Raw genomic sequence first — 19,368 nt, forward strand, 5'->3', positions numbered from 1 at the left:
GTTCTAAAAATAAACCTGACTACATCAGCTACAGTATATTGTTCTAAAAATAAACCTGACTACATCAGCTACAGTATATTGTTCTAAAAATAAACCTGACATCAGTATATTGTTCTAAAAATAAACCTGACTACATCAGCTACAGTATATTGTTCTAAAAATAAACCTGACTACATCAGCTACAGTATATTGTTCTAAAAAATAAACCTGACTACATCAGCTACAGTATATTGTTCTAAAAATAAACCTGACTACATCAGCTACAGTATATTGTTCTAAAAAATAAACCTGACTACATCAGCTACAGTATATTGTTCTAAAAATAAACCTGACTACATCAGCTACAGTATATTGTTCTAAAAAATAAACCTGACTACATCAGCTACAGTATATTGTTCTAAAAAATAAACCTGACTACATCAGCTACAGTATATTGTATGCTAAAATGTTAGCATGAAGAACCAGAGGGATGATTTTGTGTCCATCTTATGTGACTAAGGGGTCAATATATCTCTTTTAGTGTACTTGCAACATATCTATTGGAGGATATTGATGTGAATGCTTGTTCCCCAATTCTGTGGCATGACAGTCGAGCCTCAATCACCAAAATGAGTAAAGCAGTAGGATATATATTTGTACCAAAACACTGTTTCAAAATGTCCTACATGTAAATAAAGTTTTTTTAAATAATAGTTTTATGCTACTTTGATTTTTATGAAAGCATGTATATAAGACAGTTACAATAATAAACCTCAACGCTGCATTTAGGCTACAGAATGGTTCGGTTCAAAAACCCTCACAACTGAAACAGGAATGACAATGCATGTGTGAGCAGCTGTACATCTCAAAGTGTAAACGTGTGGAGAGCTCACTGATGTGAAGTTAGACATAATCACCACTGAAACATGTTTCCTGTGGAGAGCTCACTGATGTGAAGTTAGACATAATCACCACTGAAACATGTTTCCTGTGGAGAGCTCACTGATGTGAAGTTAGACATAATCACCACTGAAACATGTTTCCTGTGGAGAGCTCACTGATGTGAAGTTAGACATAATCACCACTGAAACATGTTTCCTGTGGAGAGCTCACTGATGTGAAGTTAGACATAATCACCACTGAAACATGTTTCCTGTGGAGAGCTCACTGATGTGAAGTTAGACATAATCACCACTGAAACATGTTTCCTGTGGAGAGCTCACTGATGTGAAGTTAGACATAATCACCACTGAAACATGTTTCCTGTGGAGAGCTCACTGATGTGAAGTTAGACATAATCACCACTGAAACATGTTTCCTGTGGAGAGCTCACTGATGTGAAGTTAGACATAATCACCACTGAAACATGTTTCCTGTGGAGAGCTCACTGATGTGAAGTTAGACATAATCACCACTGAAACATGTTTCCTGTGGAGAGCTCACTGATGTGAAGTTAGACATAATCACCACTGAAACATGTTTCCTGTGGAGAGCTCACTGATGTGAAGTTAGACATAATCACCACTGAAACATGTTTCCTGTGGGGAGCTCACTGATGTGAAGTTAGACATAATCACCACTGAAACATGTTTCCTGTGGAGAGCTCACTGATGTGAAGTTAGACATAATCACCACTGAAACATGTTTCCTGTGGAGAGCTCACTGATGTGAAGTTAGACATAATCACCACTGAAACATGTTTCCTGTGGAGAGCTCACCGATGTGAAGTTAGACATAATCACCACTGAAACATGTTTCCTGTGGAGAGCTCACCGATGTGAAGTTAGACATAATCACCACTGAAACATGTTTCCTGTGGAGAGCTCACCGATGTGAAGTTAGACATAATCACCACTGAAACATGTTTCCTGTGGAGAGCTCACCGATGTGAAGTTAGACATAATCACCACTGAAACATGTTTCCTGTGGAGAGCTCACCGATGTGAAGTTAGACATAATCACCACTGAAACATGTTTCCTGTGGAGAGCTCACCGATGTGAAGTTAGACATAATCACCACTGAAACATGTTTCCTGTGGAGAGCTCACTGATGTGAAGTTAGATAGAATCACCACTGAAACATGTTTCCTGTGGAGAGCTCACTGATGTGAAGTTAGACATAATCACCACTGAAACATGTTTCCTGTGGAGAGCTCACTGATGTGAAGTTAGACATAATCACCACTGAAACATGTTTCCTGTGGAGAGCTCACTGATGTGAAGTTATGCTGCCTTCCAGACAACTGGGACCTTCAGATTTTCTGGCCTCCTATTAGGAAAAGTGCGCTGGAACGGCACTCAAAGTGGGAGCTCCCACTTGAAAACTGGGAGAAAAAAATCTACCCCCACTAGGCTGGGAACCAGTTGTCTGACGTCACACAACAATGGCCGCAACATGGAGTATGTAGTCCAAAGTATTAAGTGCCTTAATAAAATGTATAATAGAGTCTGTTACATTATGTGTCATTGCTGCTCCTCATTTTCATTTAAATATGTAAGGATGGTGCTCTACTCGTTGTTAAGCTGTCTTGCTATTTGCTAAACAAAAAAAAGTGTGTTGCGGTCCGCCATGTTTCTTGGTTGCGTTTTGCCTTTGTGCTCTGGAATGCTTTGAAGGTGGGGGGTGGGACTTTTCCACTGGGAAACACCCACGTCCCAGGTGTCTGGAAGGCAGCATTAGACATAATCACCACTGAAACATGTTTCCTGTGGAGAGCTCACTGATGTGAAGTTAGACATAATCACCACTGAAACATGTTTCCTGTGGAGAGCTCACTGATGTGAAGTTAGACATAATCACCACTGAAACATGTTTCCTGTGGAGAGCGCACCGATGTGAAGTTAGACATAATCACCACTGAAACATGTTTCCTGTGGAGAGCTCACTGATGTGAAGTTAGACATAATCACCACTGAAACATGTTTCCTGTGGAGAGCGCACCGATGTGAAGTTATGCTGCCTTCCAGACACCTGGGACGTGGGTGTTTCCCAGTGGAAAAGTCCCACCCCCCACCTTCAAAGCATTCCAGAGCACAAAGGCAAAATGCAACCAAGAAACATGGCGGACCGCGACAAACTTTTTTTTGTTTGGCAAATAGCAAGACAGCTTAACAACGAGCAGAGCACCCTCCTTACATATTTAAATGAAAATGAGGAGCAGCAATGACACATAATGTAACAGACTCTATTATACATTTTATTTAGGCACTTAATACTTTGGACTACATACTCCATGTTGCGGCCATTGTTGTGTGACGTCAGAGAACTGGTTCCCAGCCTAGTGGGGGTAGATTTTTTTCTCCCAGTTTTCAAGTGGGAGCTCCCACTTTGAGTGCCGTTCCAGCGCACTTTTCCTAATAGGAGGCCAGAAAATCCGAAGGTCCCAGTTGTCTGGAAGGCAGCATAAGACATAATCACCACTGAAACATGTTTCCTGTGGAGAGCTCACTGATGTGAAGTTAGACATAATCACCACTGAAACATGTTTCCTGTGGAGAGCTCACTGATGTGAAGTTAGACATAATCACCACTGAAACATGTTTCCTGTGGAGAGCTCACTGATGTGAAGTTAGACATAATCACCACTGAAACATGTTTCCTGTGGAGAGCTCACTGATGTGAAGTTAGACATAATCACCACTGAAACATGTTTCCTGTGGAGAGCTCACTGATGTGAAGTTAGACATAATCACCACTGAAACATGTTTCCTGTGGAGAGCGCACCGATGTGAAGTTAGACATAATCACCACTGAAACATGTTTCCTGTGGAGAGCTCACTGATGTGAAGTTAGACATAATCACCACTGAAACATGTTTCCTGTGGAGAGCTCACCGATGTGAAGTTAGACATAATCACCACTGAAACATGTTTCCTGTGGAGAGCTCACCGATGTGAAGTTAGACATAATCACCACTGAAACATGTTTCCTGTGGAGAGCTCACCGATGTGAAGTTAGACATAATCACCACTGAAACATGTTTCCTGTGGAGAGCTCACTGATGTGAAGTTAGACATAATCACCACTGAAACATGTTTCCTGTGGAGAGCTCACCGATGTGAAGTTAGACATAATCACCACTGAAACATGTTTCCTGTGGAGAGCTCACTGATGTGAAGTTAGACATAATCACCACTGAAACATGTTTCCTGTGGAGAGCTCACCGATGTGAAGTTAGACATAATCACCACTGAAACATGTTTCCTGTGGAGAGCTCACTGATGTGAAGTTAGACATAATCACCACTGAAACATGTTTCCTGTGGAGAGCTCACTGATGTGAAGTTAGACATAATCACCACACTGAAACATGTTTCCTGTGGAGAGCTCACTGATGTGAAGTTAGACATAATCACCACTGAAACATGTTTCCTGTGGAGAGCTCACCGATGTGAAGTTAGACATAATCACCACTGAAACATGTTTCCTGTGGAGAGCTCACTGATGTGAAGTTAGACATAATCACCACTGAAACATGTTTCCTGTGGAGAGCTCACCGATGTGAAGTTAGACATAATCACCACTGAAACATGTTTCCTGTGGAGAGCTCACCGATGTGAAGTTAGACATAATCACCACTGAAACATGTTTCCTGTGGAGAGCTCACCGATGTGAAGTTAGACATAATCACCACTGAAACATGTTTCCTGTGGAGAGCTCACTGATGTGAAGTTAGACATAATCACCACTGAAACATGTTTCCTGTGGAGAGCTCACTGATGTGAAGTTAGACATAATCACCACTGAAACATGTTTCCTGTGGAGAGCTCACTGATGTGAAGTTAGACATAATCACCACTGAAACATGTTTCCTGTGGAGAGCTCACTGATGTGAAGTTAGACATAATCACCACTGAAACATGTTTCCTGTGGAGAGCTCACTGATGTGAAGTTAGACATAATCACCACACTGAAACATGTTTCCTGTGGAGAGCTCACTGATGTGAAGTTAGACATAATCACCACTGAAACATGTTTCCTGTGGAGAGCTCACTGATGTGAAGTTAGACATAATCACCACTGAAACATGTTTCCTGTGGAGAGCTCACTGATGTGAAGTTAGACATAATCACCACTGAAACATGTTTCCTGTGGAGAGCTCACTGATGTGAAGTTAGACATAATCACCACTGAAACATGTTTCCTGTGGAGAGCTCACTGATGTGAAGTTAGACATAATCACCACTGAAACATGTTTCCTGTGGAGAGCGCACCGATGTGAAGTTAGACATAATCACCACTGAAACATGTTTCCTGTGGAGAGCTCACTGATGTGAAGTTAGACATAATCACCACTGAAACATGTTTCCTGTGGAGAGCTCACCGATGTGAAGTTAGACATAATCACCACTGAAACATGTTTCCTGTGGAGAGCTCACTGATGTGAAGTTAGACATAATCACCACTGAAACATGTTTCCTGTGGAGAGCTCACCGATGTGAAGTTAGACATAATCACCACTGAAACATGTTTCCTGTGGAGAGCTCACTGATGTGAAGTTAGACATAATCACCACTGAAACATGTTTCCTGTGGAGAGCTCACTGATGTGAAGTTAGACATAATCACCACACTGAAACATGTTTCCTGTGGAGAGCTCACCGATGTGAAGTTAGACATAATCACCACTGAAACATGTTTCCTGTGGAGAGCTCACTGATGTGAAGTTAGACATAATCACCACTGAAACATGTTTCCTGTGGAGAGCTCACTGATGTGAAGTTAGACATAATCACCACTGAAACATGTTTCCTGTGGAGAGCTCACTGATGTGAAGTTAGACATAATCACCACTGAAACATGTTTCCTGTGGAGAGCTCACCGATGTGAAGTTAGACATAATCACCACTGAAACATGTTTCCTGTGGAGAGCTCACTGATGTGAAGTTAGACATAATCACCACTGAAACATGTTTCCTGTGGAGAGCTCACTGATGTGAAGTTAGACATAATCACCACTGAAACATGTTTCCTGTGGAGAGCTCACCGATGTGAAGTTAGACATAATCACCACTGAAACATGTTTCCTGCCCCGAGTCACAAAATGCCTTATTTACGTTTTTTATTTCACGTTCCCACTAAAGTAGTTATCCAAAGGGATTCAGTGAACAAAGTCAAAGGCTAAATACAATATTTTAAATAACATTTTACTCAAGAGAAGGCAACACATGTTCATGACACACCGCTCATGATAGTTCGCAGCAATTATCTTTATAGTATATTATCATCTTGGTCTGGCCCGGCAAGGGGCGAATGGCACAGTACAATCAGTCAGGTTGGAGGCTTCTGGCTGCATTTTCACAGGACAGAAAGTGAGATTTCTAACACTATTATGACACAGATCTGCACTATATATATACCTGTATATATATATATGCTATATGACACAGATCTGCACTTATATCTGTTTAAACTATATGACACAGATCTGCACTTCTGTCTGTTTAAGCAGGAGGGACAAGAATGAAAAGATCAGACTAAAAAGTATTAAATGTCCTGTCATTCATTTGTGTCCAGCCCCTTGGTTCAAACCACACCTGGGCAAAAAAAACAGTAGTTAAACCATTAAAGCTCTTGTCACTAGTTTGAGGAGAGGGAAAGGGGACACTCCCCTGTACTGGATGAGGCTACAGTAACGAGAAAGAGGTAAGCAGCAGTTTGGCGTTGAGTGTAGGTCATGTGATCTGTAGGTCATGTGATCGGAGGATGTGGGACAGGGAAAGGTCAGGTGAGTCTATAACAGAGCCCATCACTTTGATATCCTATTTGATATGGCCATTTAAGAAGAGGAAACGTCTGGAGCAGAAGGTGAATTTTGTTTGAGACTGTTGAAATATCTGATAAGTCCGTGTCACCCTCACCGTCACACCGGGGGCGGCTGTAGCTCAGGAGGTAGAGCGGGTCGTCCACTACTCGCCTTTGGATAAAAGAGGTCGGTGGTTCGATTCCCGGCTCCTCCAGTCTGCATGTCGAAGTGTCCTTGGGCAAGACACTGAACCCCAAATTGCTCCTGATGGTGTGCCAGCACCCTGCGTGGTAGCCTGCCGCCATCGGCGTATGAATGGGTGAATGTAACTACTGACTGTAAAGCGCTTTGGATAAAAGCGCTATATAAATGCAGCCATTTACCATTTTACCATTTACATCACTCTGTGATTGGTAATGCTGGCTGTCAATCAAAAGTGAGTGCAGCTTATGCCCACTGACGTGACTACTGGAGCCCTTATAGAGTCTTCAGGGTCAGAGTTCACACAATAAAAACAAGAAAGCCAACAGAATTACCAGGAATTCAGCCATCAGCTTGGCAGCATGCAAAATTAAAAAACATGACCAACAAAAGGATCACTACAGATATTGATCATCAAAGAAAAGATTAGCAATCAAATGACACATGGAAACGAAGCGAATCGTTTTGGTAACATCTCGATTAGTTTTTTGTTAAATGCTATAGAGAAGATATACTCAGCACTGCAACGTGTGACTTACTGCACACTGGACAATAAACACGTGCTTTAGCCTAAAGTGAAGAAGTCTCCTTGGTAACATGACTAAAAACATCTCGTTTGACTGCTAAAGGTGGCACATATATCCCTGGATATATATCCCATATACAGTATAGCCTAGCATACAGTATGTGGATTTAGCAGTAAACCAATATAAAAATCCATTTGTTTTGGTTCTGCTCAACAGTAAACAATTTGACATTATTATTATATTGTGGCGTTACAGCTGTAAAATTGAATTTAAAAGACTTCCAATACTAAACTTTCCTGATCAGTGCAGAGTGAACAAGGGGACAGCCCTCTGTCCTGCACATGGCTGTGTGTGTGTGTGTGTGTGTGTGTGTGTGTGTGTGTGTGTGTGCGTGCGCGCCTGTAACAGAGCTGTCAATGTTGTGTGTGTGTGTGTGTGTGTGTGTGTGAGCGCAGTGTCACGGCGGGAACAGCACGCTCTTGATGTAAGCCACGGTGGTGAAGTTGAGCAGCATGTTGATGTGTTCGTTGCCGGGCAGCTCCAGCAGTGCGACGGGCTGTTTCTGCCGCCCTACCCACCGGCGGCACTGGGTGGCGCTCCGCAGGTTCACCGTTCCGTCCCCGTCCCCCATCACCACCGTGGGCTCCGCGTCGGGGAACTTGTCGGCGTAGTGGAAGGACTCGGAGGTGTCCACGCCGCTGCCGTACAGGCAGTGAATGGCCACGCCGGGGGGGCTGAGGTCGGCCACCAGCGGCTCAGTGTCCTCGCGCATCTGCCAGCCGTCCTGGAAGCCGATGTCCGAGAAGAAGCGCTCGTAGTCCAGCACCGTGTAGTTGGTGGTGGCCGTTTGGATCAGGACCTGGTGGGTGTGGTTGGGTAAAGAAATGACATTTGAATTATTGTATTCTATCGACTCGTTTGTGTCCCCAACAGGGGTAAACCAAATTAGGGTTGCAACTAACAATTATTTTCATTATTGAGTATTAGTTGTTTGGTCTATAAAATGGTGAAAAATGTCCATCAGTGTTTCCTAAAGCCCAAGACGATGTCCTCAAATGTCTTCAAAAGATATTCAGGATACGGTCAGTCTTTTCTTAAAAAAAGGACTCAAAACAATGAACCCTTTATCAAAATAGTTGATACAAGCAAATGCTAAAGATAAATCATTTGAACCAGAAATCATCTTCATCCCCATCAATGATATGAGTCTTTTCATGTTGTCACGGTAACGTCGCGTTCATGTTGTCACGGTAACGTCACGTTCATGTTGTCACGGTAACGTCACGTTCATGTTGTCACGGTAACGTCACGTTCATGTTGTCACGGTAACGTCACGTTCATGTTGTCACGGTAACGTCACGTTCATGCTGCCTTTCAATCAAAAGCTGACAAAGCTTATGTTCATTGACACTGGAGCCCTTATAGGTTTCCGGGTCAGACTTCGCTCTCCCCCCTCTGATGTCGATCCACACTGAGGATTGCTGATAAATGTCATTTTTGGACACTGATGACTGCTTAGAAGATAGAGAGAAAGACTTGGTCTCATCTTGGTAGAAGATAAATCATTTGTGGACACACACAGACCTGATCTTTAGGCCAGGAGTGGGCATAGGGGAAGAGCCAGATGGTGGAGACGGCAGAACGCTGCTGGGAGCGAATCTTCAGAGGGCTGATCACTGGAATACGGTTGTTATCCCCTGCAGGCAGAGAGAGAGACAGACACTAATGAAGGAGAACTGACACTTTCAGCCCAGGACCCAAACCCAGTTTAGTCTCGTCTTGTTACTCCTTAAAACACACTTCTCCAGGAGGTACGGTGGTGCAGTGGTAAGCACTATCGCCTCACAGCTCAAAGGTCGTGGGTTCGATTCCCACCTGGGGACGAGGTGAACGCTGAAGGAATGCGTGCCCGTCCGCATGTCCTCGAGTGCCCACCGCCCGGGTGGGGTCGGCAAAAGGGCCTTTCTGTGTGGAGTTTGCATGTTCTCCCCGTGCCTCCCGGGGGTTTCCTTCATATAGGAACCCCCTTCACCAAAACATGCAATATCCTGGTTGCTAGTGTGGTTCCTCCTCTGGTCGTTAAGGGCGCCTGTTCAGAGGGAGGGGAACTGGTTGGAATAGCGTGATCCTCCCACGTGCTATGTCCTACCAGTGAAGCTTCCTCTGTCAGGTGAAAAGAAGCGGCTGACTGCCCATGTCTCGGAGGAAGCATGGAGCCAGTCTCGGCTCTCCCCAGATCGGCAGAGGGTGGAGTAGCAACCAGGATTGAGAAATCAAATGAGCACTAATGGGGGATAAAAAATTGGGGGGGGGAAAAAAACAAAAAAAACAAACACACTTCTCCTGTCATGTGTCATGTGTCACATGACTGTCAGTTCAGGGTTAGGGGTTTGATTTCCGCAGAGAAACATTTACCAATACACAGGGTCTGATGTAACGTCCCTGGTGCAATGTTGGGTGAGCACTTACTCTATGTAGAAATCTACGTTAGATGTGAGAGCAAGTAAGTTATCACATCATTTACAGTTGCACTCGTCAACTTAAAGCAGCTACGAGCAAGATTTTCGATTGTTATTAAACAGTCTAAATTTAACATCAATGCATCACATCTTACCTGTAATAGTAGACGAGACCAACGCAGAGTAGTCTCGCTTGAACCCCGAGTGAATCGGCCAGTGTTAGTCTCTCTGTGGCCAGGGCAGATCAGGAAGTGAAATGAAACGGTTTGCAGCAGCCACTTCGGCCATAACCACAAAATAACTTCCAAAAAACCTGTTAGAATATAACAAGAGATGTTCGCGAGAGTATGCATGGCGTTCTACTTGTTTATGGTATGTTGCTAGGCAGCGCAAACGGGGTAGGCAGGCAGCTGCGTTTCACTTCCGGGTTTCACTTCCGGGTTTATCCGGTCCGGCGGTAAGGAGAGAGAGAGAGAGAGAGAGCCCCCTGTTGACGCGAGTTTAGACAGACACAGACTTAAGAGAGCAATCTCCGATTCACACGGCTTTGGTCTCAGCTACTATTATAGGTAAGATGTGATGCATCAATATTGTAATTATACTGTTTAATAACAATCGAAAATCTTGCTCGTAGCTTTAAGGAGTTAACGTTTTGAATTTCTGAAAGTTCAAAGTACTTCACTACCCAGAAATCATGTCAGTAAACTACACACTCCTCAGACTTGTATGTCTTCTTCTTGAGAGTCCCATACAACTCCAAGCAGTGAGTTGTGCATCTCAGCACCAGCCCCATTCAAACAGCCAGTGAGTTCTGCCTCCCAGCACCAGCCCCATTCAAACAGCCTCGAAATAAGCAAAAGATCGGAATCCTCCAAATGGCATGACCTCCCGTAGGCCTTTTTCACAGCAGTCATTTGTGTCTAAAAGGCAGGGTAAACACAGGTGCAACCAAAACATTAATGAGGGCCCCGGCACTGTAACACCTAAACGGATTGGAAGTTGGAAACCCCCATTAATATTTTGGTTGCACTGTGTTTACCCTGCCTTTTAGACACACAAAAAAGGCCGATTGTCTCTATCTCTTACCAGAGGTGACCACGCGGAGAGTCTTGGCCACCCCGGCCCAGGGCGCTCCCAGAGACACAAAGGCTTTGATGTATCGGTCCTTCCAGGCCTGAGGCTGCTGGTTGAGGAAGTAGAGGGTGTACATGTTGCCCATGCTGTGAGCCATCAGCACCACAGGCCCCCCATACTTATTCGCCATGTCCTCGATCATCTGCTGCAGCGCCAGGAAATATTCCTTATTCTCATCTGGAAGAGACAGACAGGACATATTCCTTATTCTCATCTGGAAGAGACAGAGAAGACATTAGCAACATGGGAACAGCTCTCCCATTGATGAGGTGAAATTCCATGACTACAATCCTAAATTGGAGCACTTCCCAGACTGGTAGATTTGATTCCTTTCTAGTTTGTTTATATTTTTAATGAATGAAACAAATTGTAAAACACATTCTGATATATTCCTGTTAAGTGAGCCATTTGTAAAACTCCTTGATATTCCCTGACTTTTCCAGATCATTTGAAATTCCCTGACTTTCCCTGTCTGGAATACGCCTATCAAATTCGAATGCTATCGTTTTCTCGTGTAGTTTTCTAAGCAGAATGTCGTCTGTAGGGGATACTTGAGAAATCAGGGAAAGTGAGAGAGCTGATGGTGGGAACTGATTCCCCCTGGCTGCCTTTCAACCAGCCGCGTCCCGCCAAACCTCTCCAACATTTGGTGCCGAAATCAGATTTAAATTCGGAATTAAATTCGACGATCGTTGACATTAGTGGTTGAGGTGGACATCAACGGAGGCAGCCATTACGCGTTACTGATTGGCCAGAGCTTCTTACTAACGTGTGTGTTCTTACTAACGTGTGTGTTCATACTAACGTGTGTGTTCTTACTAACGTGTGTGTTCTTACTGGGAGCTTTCCTCCAATCGTAGGGAGCTCCTCTGACATCATCGTCTCTGGTGTAACCCCACTCCACCAGCGCTTGCACTATAGTGAAGAAATACATGCCTACGACACACACACACACACACACGCAACACACACACACACAACACACACACACACACACGCAACACACACACAGTCAAAACAAAGCATCGTCAATTTCAGTCCCTCAGCCAAGACATAATAATCAACAAATCGACACTGACAAGTGACCAGTTTTCCTTCATCTGAGTCACTCATGTTCTGTGTGTGTGTGTGTGTGTGTGTGTGTGTGTGTGTGTGTGTGTGTGTGTGTGTGTGTGCGTGTGTCTGTGTGTGTGATTAGGTTTTGGGGCCCTCCAACTCACCCACACTGCGTTTACTGGGGTCCAGGTATTCCACTGAATATGTCTGTCCGAAACCTGGGACGCGAATGTCCACACCTGGCGGGGATGAGCTGGTATGGGTGGTCTTGTTGTAGATCAGCCTGTGTGCATGCACGCGCACGCACACACACACACACACACACACACACACACACACACACACAACTTCCTATTTCAATTACTTGTGGTACCAAAGTGGTGGTAAATATTGTCTCACTACCTCATTCCTCTCAACAACTTCCCACATCGCTTCTATTTTGACATTCTGAGTGAGAGCAGAAGTAGCTCAAGAGTTTGATGTATAATATATATATTATATCTTATTATATATTATATATATTATATTTTATTATATATATATATATATATAAATATATATATATATATATATATATATATATAATATGCACGTTGTGTTAAAAGTTGTGTGAAGTGTTGCAGTTTTTAAAATGTAAACAGAGTCAGCCGGCTAGAGTCAGACGCTCAAGCTCACGCTCCATAGGGTTCTATTGCCGTTGCCACCCGGTGACGCGGGTTTGTTTACCAAAATGCTGCTCAGCTGATCCCTCGTATAGACACGCCCCTCCAGGGATCTGCAGTGGTGACCAGGAAGACCGGTACGCCATTTTGTAAGCGGGACGTTTTACTGGCTTCATTAGAGTCGTCTCCTTCAGGCCCAAAATGGGGGCCGGTGTTGCTCTGCTGCTGCGCGCTGATGTTGCAATGGAACCAGTGACCTATTAAGATTTCACTTCTTGCCAATGTAAGTTCTTCTCATATAACCAGATGGATGGATGGATGAATAGATGGACGAATGAATGAATGGACGGAGAAAGACCAATACACACACACACACACACACACACACACACACACACAGTACCTGATGTTGTCTATCCAACAGTCAATGGCTACAGGGACCAGCAGCTCCAGGTTGAGCCACAGAGTGAAGAAGGTGTCAGTCTTCTTGTAGCAGATGTAATGCACAACACTGGGCTTGTCCAGCTTGGCCTCCAGCTGGTTTCCCAGGTCCCCTGGAACTGCAAGAACAATATGAACCAAGTGTTAGCACAGCAAGGTAGCCACCAGGGGCCAGTTGCACCAAGTGGTCTTACGACTGGTCTTAAGCTAAGTTGGTCGTAACTTTACGACCTAACATCTTGAAATCTTGAAAATCTTGAAAATCTAACAGCTACGCCGGTTGCACCAAGAGGGCTTAAGCCTTCTTTTCACTACGCCCAGGCGTAACTCTTACGCCTGGTCAGGAGGAGGCGTAATGAAGTGCCTGCCTGTAACAGAGATCTCCGTGTCTATCAGCGGAGACCTGCTGTAATTGAGTCCTTACCGTCCTCATCGTCGTAAAGTCGCCTTTGAAGCATGAAGTTAGATTATAACGAACTAGTTGTGTGGCTTAGCCTTCCCAAATGTTGAGGGTCGTTTTTTAGAATTTAATACATAGAATTGGGAACGTTACATTCAATTTCATTCAGACTGCCTGACACTAATCGCCGCCGCCATTTTCCCCCGGGGCTTCTACAGGAGGAGGGGGGTGGGAGGAGGGAGGGTGTAGTGACGCACATACAGTAGTGGGTGACGGCGCGAGGCACATTTTTGGGCCAATCGGGGCACATTCCCCGACAATTCACATGGACGCGCATTGCTACGACCAGCGTAGTTAAGACCAGACATAAACCCTGTTGGTGCAACAGGCGTAAATCCACTCTAAAGACTGGTGTTAACTAAGACCGACGTAGGAGTTACGACCAGGCATAGTTAAGACCACTTGGTGCAACTGGCCCCAGAAGTGTTACCACAGCAAGGTAGCCACCAGCGGCTACACGTTTGGCTCCCTGCCCCCCATAGTTTGAGATACTGCCAATAATGTCAACATGGATCACATGAATAAGGCTACATTAACCTATCCACCTTATTTCTAGCTGCCATGATGCCTGATGGTAGCCTGGGTAAACCCTAGCCTGGGTAAACCCAGCCCCCAGTGACCTGCTCTCAGGCTTACCCTGCTTACAGTCACAAGGTAGTGACTGAGAACTCTGAGAGCAGGTCACGTGGCGGCTGGGTTCACCCAGGCTAGCCTGATGGGTGCTTCTTCTGCTTCCAGTGTAATACACTGTTTTACAGTCTATGGTTTTAACTTGACAAAAAAAAACGTCTATGAGGATTTTACAGCAGAGCCATTCTGCTCTACGGCCGTGTCGTTCGGGTGCTGGGATAACGTAATGCATTGTGGGTAGTCGGCTACTGTGGCTAATGCTAGCGGCTAGCGTAATAGTTACTTTACATGGCAGTAAAACGCCACTGAATGACCAAATTGATTTAACTTTTAACCATTTCAAGTAACACTGTTTCCATACGGACCCCCAGCGTTGGTTAGTTGTTTATAACGTGACTATATTTATAACTTTTATAACGTACTCCAGTTTCCGGTTTATAATTGGGGTCTGCAGCCGAGTATAACAGAGGAAATGGCAAGCTGCAACAATAAGTCACGTTAAACCGGACCTTGTACCCACAATTATTTGTACAGTGGGGCATGCAAAAATAAGGTGGAGAAGTAAGGCCAAAGGCAGTCATTTTAAGTGACTGCTTGGTGGTCTCTGAGACAATATGTATCAAATGGGGGTCTGTGGCCTAATGAAACATGTGATGTGACAACCTCTGAGCTACTATGGGAATTTCTTAAGCCTTTGACATTTTTTTAAACCAACAAAATAGAAATCAGGGAGGAACTGGAATCACTTCATTATGTGCCGTCTGAAAAGTTTCAACACAACGCACAAGTAGACTAATAAAGTGTAGCTGGTGCTATACACCACTGCTACACACACACACACACACACACACACACACACACACACACACACACACACACACACACGGGTCAAACTACACAGACTCCTATCACACACTCATGTGTACAGACATGAGCTGTGGTTGTAACTTGGCCAAACACAAGATAAGGATTCTGCAAATATGAGGCTTTTTATTGGAAAAAGTGGAAGGGTCATACATGGAGATACTGACATGATCTTTGAAGTTGTGAAACCCGAGTTGGGTTGTAAACTGATAATTGGCTAGAATTTGCAGATTAAAAAAATGAAAACAAATTATAGTATTGTCTGGTGGTATGTATGTATGTATTTATGTACCGTATGTATGTATTTATGTATGTATGTATGTATGTATTTATGTATATATGTATGTATGGTCTGGTCAAAACAAGCATTTCTTATCACTATATTAGGAACATCCGTTGGGCAACTGGCTGGCGTGTTGGAGGGTCACATTCTGTTCCAGTCATGTGACCAGGAGGAGCTGCTCTGTAAACAATCAAGCCAAACAGCTCAACATCCCAGAAACAATGTGCTAACCATTGACTGTATATAGATCAGTGGTCAAACTCGTTTCAGGGTAACGGTCACACGTTGAACTGGACCTGGTCTCATGTGGTCTGACTGGACCTGGCCTAATGTGGTCTGACTGGACCTGGTCTCATGTGGTCTGACTGGACCTGGTCTAATGTGGTCTGACTGGACCTGGTCTCATGTGGTCTGACTGGACCTGGTCTCATGTGGTCTGACTGGACCTGGTCTCATGTGGTCTGACTGGACCTGGTCTCATGTGGTCTGACTGGACCTGGTCTAATGTGGTCTGACTGGACCTGGTCTAATGTGGTCTGACTGGACCTGGTCTCATGTGGTCTGACTGGACCTGGTCTAATGTGGTCTGACTGGACCTGGTCTAATGTGGTCTGACTGGACCTGGTCTAATGTGGTCTGACTGGACCTGGTCTCATGTGGTCTGACTGCGGAAAAAACAGTGAAATGTGAAATCACCTTTTATGTCACTTTTCACAAATGGGATCATAAAGTGGTCACAAATCTGAGTGTTTCTTAATGAGAGTCTAATGTCCGCTTGGTAATCTAGTCCAGATAGATTTGAATGGTCAGTGTAATGGTCTTTGAATTGGACCTGGTCTCATGCAGTCTAGATGTGGGGGAAACAGTGAAATCAACCTGTAAAGAAGCTCTGGCCTGGGACAGAGATTGCTAAAAACCCAGTGGTGGATTTGAACCACTGAACTTCTCATTGCAAAGCAGGCGGCTTTCTCTGACTGACATAAAGTTATCCTCCCAAACTCCACTAAGAAAGTTGGGTCTTAGCAATCTCTGTCCAGGCCGTAGCTTCTTCTATAGGTCCGGTACCATGTAACTACAACTACAGTCTAATAGATTCACTCCACTTTACAGGTCCGGTACCATGTAGCCAGTGTGGTGTAGTGGAGGGTAGACGCAGGCGTCTACCTACTTATTTTTCAGACAGCTTTGTGTCTACTCAGTTCTAAATCTCCTCTGATGCTCTATATATATATATATATTACTTTAATATATATATATATATATATATAAAGGCGGCCGGGGGAGCGTAAATTACAGTCTACCCACGACACCACTGAATGTAACTACCTATGAATGTCATTTATGACTATTGGTAATGAATGACTGTGTCATTACATTTGGTAATGTGAGAGACCTTCAAGCCTGCTAGTAGGCTACTGATTTCATGTGTCTGGCTGGTTAAGCGTCGACACGTGATTTGTGCGAGACTCTCAGCCTTCATTCATGAATCATGAATCATGAATGAAGAATGAAGTCGCGTCGAGGCTATAGTGCCATAAATATTGATGTCATGTGGCAAATATCCCCCATTCAAATCAAATGTAACCCAAGCAATGCTATTCTGGAATCCGTTTTCAAGCTGCATTTAAAGTTGGTGGGTGAATGGGATCATGCTAACAATACCGACTCAAAAACCCTTTTGAGTCATATTGGGTAGCCTACACACCTTTGCCGATATTGCAAGGCCAACTCTCCCTCAATTTTGAATGGAGTTTGGCCTGATGCCTTCATATAGAGGACAGAGCTAGACCTATGCATGGCTATCTGATCTGATGATGACGAGCTCTCTCTCGCACCTTCAGGCAAATCAGTTGGCTCTTGGAAATGGATGCGAGGGCGACCGAGTGTGTATAACACAGTACATATAAACAACGATGTGAACGCAGAACACTTACTGAGGACCACGGGAGGTCTCTGGGGCTGACAGGGGGAGTTGCCGTTGGGACATTTCTCCAGCGTTCTCCCGACGCACCGAGCCGACAACAGCAACAACAAAGTGACTTGTAGGAGCGAAGAGAAGGCGGTTATCCGGTGCCAACTCGCCATAGCTCCCCCCGCTGTCTCATCACCAAACAGTCATGACTGCCTTCTCGGTGTCTGCAGACATGTTACGTTAACGGAGTTTGCTGTCAGGTCGCTGAAGGCAGACAGTCCTCGCTTGTTTCCCCGAGTCCACTCCCGACCATGTAAAAAAGAGATCTGGTAAAAAACAGCCGTCTGCGTCTGCGTCGTTGGCCAAGAGACCAGTGAGGAAGATCACGAGGTTCAAAACAGAGCACAGAGCAATCCATCACAACGTAAACAGTCAGGCCAAGGAATCGAGCTCAGATGTAGTCGAACGCAAAAGGAGGAGAGAGGAGGGATTAAATGGTCATGAATGTAAAACAGATCCATGCACGAATAATTTACCCACTAGCCAATTCAATAAAAACTGCTTTATTTCACTGGAAACATTACAATACATTCGGCATGATGTATACAGTACATGGCAGTATAAAATATTCAAATCACTTCACAGTTCACACTATTGCTCATATGACTATGCATGTTAAATGATGTGCCCTAGAGAAAAGCAGTCTTTTTTTTTCTTTTTCTTTTTCCAATGATATAGCCTACAAATATCACTATTAGTCCTCATAGTAATATTCTAATATTCTATCTAGTAATAGGGAATAAAATATATTAAACTGATATGGTGGTCAATATCCTAACTATTGATTACCACAGACAGGGAACACTAAAACAATATAGAGCAGGGGTCCCCAACCTTTTTTGGCTTGTGACCCTACTTTGATGTCACACATATAGGGACCAGAGACATTCAAATTCCAGTAGGCTACACCATCGATGATATCATCAGTGACATCGTCAGTGATGTCACATAGTATGATCCCCCCCCCCCCCGCAGAATACTGACTTTAATCTGAGAATTCTGACTTTAATCTCAAAACTAAGATTTTTTTCTCAAAATTCTGACAGTATAACTCAGAATTCTAACTTTAATCTCAGAATTCTGACTTTATTAGAATCCCGATTTAAAGTTATAATCTCAAAGATCTTCATCTAAATAAAAATAATAAAAATAAGAGTCACTCACAATGTTGATTGAGGCTATGGTCCTTGATGTAAGCCTTTGCAGTATATAGTAACATTAAGGTCGCGACCCTAAGGTTGGGAACAACTGATACAGAGATTTTTCATAAGGTGTGTGTGTGTGTGTGTGTGTGCACGTTCGTGCATGAGTGTGCGTGCGCAGGTATTGGTGGGTGGTAGGGAGGTAAAGGAGGAGAGGCTGCAGAAGTAGTTGGAAACAGACTGGTAAGGCATGGGTCAGCTCTGGTTCAGCTCACCCATGTCATGTTAAGTATGAGACAATGAATCATTCATCAAGAGGAAACGAACCAGGATAGCAGAGTTTTTGTCTCCGAGTGGCACTGTGATACTCAACGAAACAATAAGAGACTAAACCACACACCCATAGACATTTCTGTTTCTCACTTTGATCGCTACAGTACTTGTGAAATGTACCATCATAACAGAGAAAGTATGCCTAATGATGATTATAATCAAATATCAAATATAAGGTAGATTAGGGCTGGACAATATGGCCAAAATCTAGGCTACATCACAATATACTTCTTCATATCAGTCGATTACGATATTAGTCAATTAGTGTGTTAACACTATACAAACCTAAACACATGTCTGAAAAACAAATGTGGCAAGTCTATTGTATTCTGCTTGAACACATTGCACGGACTCAGCACCCTGTAATGAAAGGGCACTGCACATTGATTGATGGTGTAAATGATGTATATTGAAAATATTGAAAATGTATGAAAAAAAATACCATTGTTATTGAGGCATATTTGATCACAATATATATTGA

General features: G+C 43.8%; 1 protein-coding gene across 1 annotated transcript; it reads right to left on the bottom strand.

The window, feature by feature from the left end:
* Nucleotides 1-6,103: 6,103 nt before the first annotated feature.
* pla2g15 (phospholipase A2, group XV) lies at nt 6,104-17,644 on the bottom strand. Its single transcript, XM_083654607.1, has 7 exons — nt 17,375-17,644; nt 13,166-13,322; nt 12,265-12,383; nt 11,882-11,980; nt 10,997-11,221; nt 9,036-9,148; nt 6,104-8,310 (listed from the first exon to the last, which is right to left on the bottom strand). The coding sequence occupies exons 1-7, from the start codon at nt 17,523-17,525 to the stop codon at nt 7,909-7,911; spliced, it is 1,266 nt and encodes a 421-aa protein (XP_083510733.1). The 5' UTR covers nt 17,526-17,644; the 3' UTR covers nt 6,104-7,908.
* Nucleotides 17,645-19,368: the final 1,724 nt, after the last annotated feature.

The sequence above is a fragment of the Poromitra crassiceps genome (assembly GCF_964638095.1).
Source record: "Poromitra crassiceps genome assembly, chromosome: 18".
Taxonomy (NCBI): domain Eukaryota; kingdom Metazoa; phylum Chordata; class Actinopteri; order Beryciformes; family Melamphaidae; genus Poromitra; species Poromitra crassiceps.